At 42.2% G+C, this 6,357-nt stretch overlaps 1 protein-coding gene across 1 annotated transcript in view; it reads right to left on the bottom strand.

Moving 5' to 3' along the window:
* Positions 1-1,548: 1,548 nt before the first annotated feature.
* Zxdb (zinc finger, X-linked, duplicated B) overlaps positions 1,549-6,357 on the bottom strand; it is a 62,031-nt gene continuing 57,222 nt past the window's right edge. The window contains exon 2 of the mRNA XM_004644819.2: positions 1,549-6,344. Coding sequence (XP_004644876.1) covers positions 4,080-6,344 — 2,265 coding nt within the window. The 3' untranslated portion in view covers positions 1,549-4,079. The remainder of the gene's footprint in view (positions 6,345-6,357) is intronic.

Raw genomic sequence — 6,357 nt, 5'->3', positions numbered from 1 at the left:
TATAAAAATTTCAAATTGTGATAAGAGCTTTTTATTTAATTTAAAATTATGGGAGCCACAGAGCTAGCTCAGTGGTGTAAGCACCTGCCTAGGCAAACACAGGGACCCCAGCTCAATCCCCTGTACAGCATGCCATGCTGGCCCTATGCAGAGCTGGCCACCAAATCTGGGTGTGGTGGCTCATGGCCGTAACTCCAGGGGAGCTGTGTAGTGAGACCCTGTACAAAACACATTAAAATAATTTTTTTAATGGAAAAAATAACTTTTTTCTAGCAGCCACATTAAATAAGTACAAAAGAAATCTGTGAAAACTAATTTCAGTACTATATATTCTTTAATAAAGCCTCGTAAAATAGTATTTGACATGTCATGAATATTAAATACTAAAGATATATAAATATTTTGTACTATCATTTTAATTTTACATTCACTGTACCTCACAATTTGGACAGCTATTTTTTTTTATAGCTAAAGAGAAATTTAACTCTGCAAAAAAATAAAATTCTTGATCAATGCAACTTTTAGACATTGACTTTTAAAAGCCATCATGTTAACTGCTTTTTCAATTGGTGAGGATTTTTAATCAAGCAATGCTTGAAAAATCATAAAGAGGATACAGTTAAAGCTCGACCATTATTTAAAAGAATTAATGAACATCAACAACACAAATTAAACTTCTTACATTGAAAAAAAGCTGTTATTCACTATTTTGCTAAAAACAAAATGCTACTGAAGGAAAAACAATTTGAACAATTTTGTTTAATGAAACTGTGGACAAAATCTTTTTTTGTCAAAAATTCCAAATTCAAGTAGGAAAAATAAGATATTTCACTGATTAGGAGGAAGTAGTTTTAAGGAATTAACGAAATGAAGTGATACTCACGTTTATAAAGTTATTTGGTTTTCATGACTTGCTTATTTATTTATTTATTTATTTATTTATTTATTTTTGGTGGAACCGGAGATTGAACTCAAGCCCTTGTGCTTGCCAGGGAAGTGCTTATTCTACTGAGCTGTCTCCCTGGGCCCCAGTGACTTGCGTATTTATCTCAGTCCTTGACATATTTATTTGTGAGACATGAAAAAATGGCCTATTTAAAAGGCTTTAATGAATAACACTTTTGAAATATATTTTATGATTACGAATAAGCCAAAAGCAAAGAAAGCAAACTGTTAAACAATTAGCATTTGTGTGACATAAAAAAGAATGCCTATATTTTATTTTTCACTAAATGTATACAACCACTTTAAAAATATATATGAATGTATGTGGAGGTGTGTGTATATATTAAGACATTCAAAATGTTGAAACATTTCATAGTAGTAAATTTTCAGTGCATTTCCAAAGTGCTATAATAATTGTTGTCCACAGACATAACAGGTAAACACTACTGGACTAGTACAGCAGGGCAAATAAGCAATTATTAAAAGAACTCCTTTGCAAAAACTTTTTTAAAAATGGAAATAAACAGAATCTACTACTCATTTCAACAATATAGAAAATAATCTTTTCTATGATATATTATTATACATATACGATAACCTAAACTAAGAAAATAATTTCTTCCTGTACACATAGAACCAAATATATACACAACAGATATCAGCATTAGAAGAAAATGTACAATGAGGAAAATGTAAAAAATAATAGGACAGTGATCTATGCATTAAAAAAGCAAAATTTTTAAAAAGAGAAAAGTGTGCCAAGGAATGGAATGTACATGCGAGACAGAGGAGTAGGGAGAAAGTGAGCAGAAGGTAAAGGAAACTAAAGTCGAAAATAGCAATAATTTATGATACAAGAATGAATGATGAAAGTTGTATGAGTGATGAGCAAGGTAAAAGTAATTCCTCTTCTTTAAAGCTGTATATAGAATTATCTGTCACAGTCAAAACTCAGTTAGCATATGAGCTGGCCAAATTATAATATGAAAAACGGCAAGTATGTCAAAAGCTATTTCTTAAGTGTTTACTTTAAAGAACAAACAAGATACAAGTTGTAAAGATATTCTACAATCTGAAAATGCTATACTCAACTAATAGAAAGTTTATGTAGTACTCAGGGTCTATTTCTTTCAGCACTGGAAATCTGTAGAAAGTCAGCTCTACAAACCACAGATAGAAGAACTTCTTCTACTCCATTATCAGATTTTTATGGAAACACAGGCTTTACAGTCATAGAGAAGCCTTTTTGAAGGAAAATGGATAATCTTGAGACCATGTTAAGTGTTATAAATCAGCCACACAAAATTAAGTATTACATTATTTCTCTAAAATGAGAGACACAAAATATAAATAATTTAAACAGCAAAATAAAACAAAATGATAAGGCACAAGGAGATAAGACATTGTGGAGATGAGAATGTAGTCTGGGGAAGGAGGAAGAGCAGAGAGTGAGGGGGTGATGTAAAATGATGATTTTGTGTACATACCAATTCTCCAAACTTAATGTAGATACTATGCATCACAAACACCAATAAAAGTGTTTCAAAAAGAGAAGCCTGTCAAAAAAAAGAACAAAGATATTGAAAAACAGATCCAATGAGAGGCAGCAGATAAAAATGTGGGCAATATTTCCACTTCTGAAATTAAAACAAATTTTGAAGTGAAAATTATTCAACATCACGATAAAAGAACTTGTTTTTCTATTTTACCCTACCACTTCTGAATCTTAATTTTTGGTACATGAATAGGGTAACGTTACCTCAATTTCTCTCTTAAAATAGGAAGGACCAAGAGGGTAAAAACATAAATCATCGGAGGGGGAAACTACCCTCTCGGGCCCCACCTTCCTGTCCCTCTCTCGGGACAGGAGCTTTCTTTCTCTCAATAAATATATTCTGCTCATAAAAAAACCATAAATCATCAATATATACCAAAACATAACATTTTTACTCTTACGCAGTAAATTGGAGCAGAGAAACACTAAGCTGGTACATAAAGTATGTATATTCACTGTAATAATCAGGTGGGAAATTGTGGCTTAGTGCGATTAAATTATTTAATGCTAGTGGTCCAATTCCCTAAAACACAAATTTAACTTGGGTTAGTTTCTCATCAAAGACTGGGATGCCCATTCTTAAACATAGCTGCTATAACAAAAGAGGTTAGGAGATAAACAGGGGAAACAACCAACATAGATTTGGCTAAGATTTTCTTGTTAGCTTTATTACTACTTCAGAAAAATATCTTCACACTGAACAGTGTTTCTATTAAACCATTAAAATGTCTTAAAGAACATTTCTTACTCCCATAACTATGAGTAATTCCATAAGAATTCATAATAGTGGAAGCAAATGTAATTACAAATTAATGTGTTGACCAAAATCTGTTTATAACACAACAGCAAAGAGAAAGGAATACATTACCAGGCACCTCATGAAAGAACACAATATACTTTATGGAATATGATAAAAATAATTTCACAATCGGATAAAACCTCTAAAACTATTAATTTGAGAAAAGATAAAACAAAGTGAGCAATACTGCAAAACGAAAAACTTACCAGGTTTTAGCTGTGGTGGATGACACATACAATAAACTAATCTTTTCAATGAATGAAATGCAAGGAAGATGAAAGATGAACGGACACACAAAAAAGTAAGACTGAGATAATAAATATTAAAAATGGTACAACTATTATTCTTGCGACAAAGGAAACTTTAAAACATGACTGCATATTGGGCAATAATAATTATTGAACTCAGGTGCACAGAACACAGATATTCATTAAAACATAACATCATTTAAAAATATAATCAATGAAATGTCTCAGTATTTTTCAAGAAAAGAAACATAAGCAGACAAAGTTGAAGAGACCTTGGAAACAATCCAAGCTACATCTTTTTATACATAAAGAAATTAAGGCTCAGACAGGTGAAGTGACTTGTTCAGGGTCACAGAATGTGTCATTCCCAGACTCAAGATCAGAATTTAAATCTCCAAACTTGTAGTCCAGGAATGCGCTGTTTTGCAAACCTTTTAGGGGAAATGACTGCGTATAAGCATTCAGTCCCGAGTACCCTCGAAATTGAGTGTAGTACAAGTAAGCCACATGGCAAGGAGCAAACAGAGTCAGATCATAGCAAGAATGAGCTGCCAGTCACTGTGATAAGATCCGTTTCTTTCTGAGAAGCGCGCTTTCTTGCTGGACTGGAGAAACCAAACTGGGTTTCTTCCTCCTGTCCAAAGAAGTCAGGGTCAGGATGTACATTCCAATCCGCTTTGGTTGGTGTCAGCAGCTCTGAGACACTGTTTTCACAGAGGGTACTGGAAGGAGTCAGAGCATCTGCATCCACTGTTAGCTTATTGCTGGGTGTCAAAGCCTGGGGCTGGGGCTCTGGTCTGGAGTTTTTCACAGCCAAAGAGCCTAGAGACCCCAGTGGCCCCACACTTACACTGGAGACATTGTCCACATCTAAGGGACTCTGCTGAGGGCCGGTGGGTGGTGTGCCAAAAAAGAGAGAGGTATCCACACTTTGAGGAAGGTCACTGGTGGCCATCAAGGCCCGAGGGTCCACAGCCTGCCCTAAGGAATTACTGTTACTGGCTGGCAGATGCCCTGCCAGAGTCGAGCTGACAGAAGCCACATCAATAGTCAAGATTCCAGAATTCACCAGCGCTGTGTCCAGCACTGCAGCAGAACCATTGCCAGTCACATCAGAGAAGAGAGACACGATCTCTGCCTCACTGAGATCATTCTGTCCCTGGCTGGTAAGTTCACTGCTGGGCGTAAGGGAATTTGCAGCTTCTAGCTGAGCTAAAAGATCATGACCCAGGTTGTGTCTCTTGGCCATGTGGGTCTTCATGCTGTGCTTGGATGTGAAGAGTTTATTACAGGTGGAGACAGGGCAACGGCTTTTCCAGGTGTCCACATCCTGCAGGTGTTTCTTGGAGTGGATGTAGAGACTACTTCGGGCGGAGAACCTGGCACAGCAGCCTTCCACAGGACACACAAAAGGTTTTGTGCCCAGGTGGGTGATGCTGTGGCCTTTCAGATGCTCAGCCCTGGTGAAGGACTTCCCACACCCTTCGACGGGGCACGTGAACCTCCGGTCATCCTCGTGCTTCCTTTTGTGCCTTAAGAGTTTAGACATGCTGGTGAAGTTCCAGCCACAGCCATCAAAGTCGCACAGGAAAGGTCTCTCGCCCGTGTGGCTCCGCAGGTGAATTTTTAGCCTGCAAGCCTTGTCATACTGTTTGCTGCAGCCAGGGAAAGAGCAGGCGAAGAGTTCCTGTTCCCTGAAATGGGCGCGGTTATGGGAAAACAGGGCACTCACTGTGATAAACGTCTTCTTGCAGCCCGAAAACGCACACTGGTAGGGTCTCTCTGGCTCGAAGTGACTGCGTTGGTGGGCGCTGAGCTTGGCCTGGGTGGGGAAGCTCTCCTCACACACCTCACATTTGAAGGAGTTCTCCTGCTCGTGGCCCTTCATGTGCGCCTTGAGGTTGTACACGGTGGTGAAGCTCTTGCCACAGCCTTCCACTGGGCAGCTGAACGGCCGCAGTTTGTCATGAGACTGCAGGTGTCTCTTGAGCTTGTAAGACGTCGTGAAGGTCCAGCCACAGCCGCCCAGAGGACACTTGAAGGGGCGCTGGCCCTGACTGCTGCTGTGAGTCAGCAGGTGCACCTTCAGCTGGTGCTTCTTGGCAAAAGTTTGTCCGCACTGCGGCTCAGGGCAGAGGTAGAACACCACGCCCGGGCCGGGGCACACGGGCCCGCGGGGGCTCTGGGCCGAGGCCTGGCCCTCAGCCTCCTCCTCTGGCGCAGGGGCTGCCACAGGTTCGGCCGGCTCGGCCAGCAGGAGGTCGGGCGGCAGCTCTGGGCAATCACCTAGCTGCACCGCGTGCGGGAACCCGGGCGGCGGGGCCATGAGGCCCCCAGCCTGCTGGAAGGGCGCGACCCCTGGCTCCCAGACCGGCAGCGGGGGCGTGGTAAGGGTGAGGACGCCGTTCTCAAAGCGCACAAGCAGATCCTGGTTGTGGACAGTGACCGTGCCTGAGAAGGCCGCCGTGGGGCCTGGGCCGGGGCCTGGGGCGGGGCCCGGGGCCTGGACTGGGACCGCGGGCAGGCAGCGGGGGCTCAGCGCAGGGCGGCCCGCAGGCTTCAGGTCGTTCTCTTCCCCGTGGGGCCCCAGGTCTGCCTCGGTCTGTTCCCTCCAAGCGGGCCCTTCGTCGCGACCGGTGACCCCAGTCTCCACGTCGCCACCCACCGGGTCAAGCAGCACTAGGAAGAAGTCGCCGCCGCCGCCGCCGCCGCCGCCGCCGCCGCCGCCGCCGCCGCCACCTCCGCCGCGGACAATGAGAGGTGAGCCCGCCGCCCGGCCGGCCTCCCCGCGCGCCGCCTGGGATGTGCCC

Source organism: Octodon degus, unplaced genomic scaffold (genome assembly GCF_000260255.1).
Source record: "Octodon degus isolate 3935 unplaced genomic scaffold, OctDeg1.0 scaffold00211, whole genome shotgun sequence".
Classification (NCBI taxonomy): Eukaryota; Metazoa; Chordata; class Mammalia; order Rodentia; family Octodontidae; genus Octodon; species Octodon degus.
This window is presented reverse-complemented; position numbering and strand designations above follow the sequence as displayed.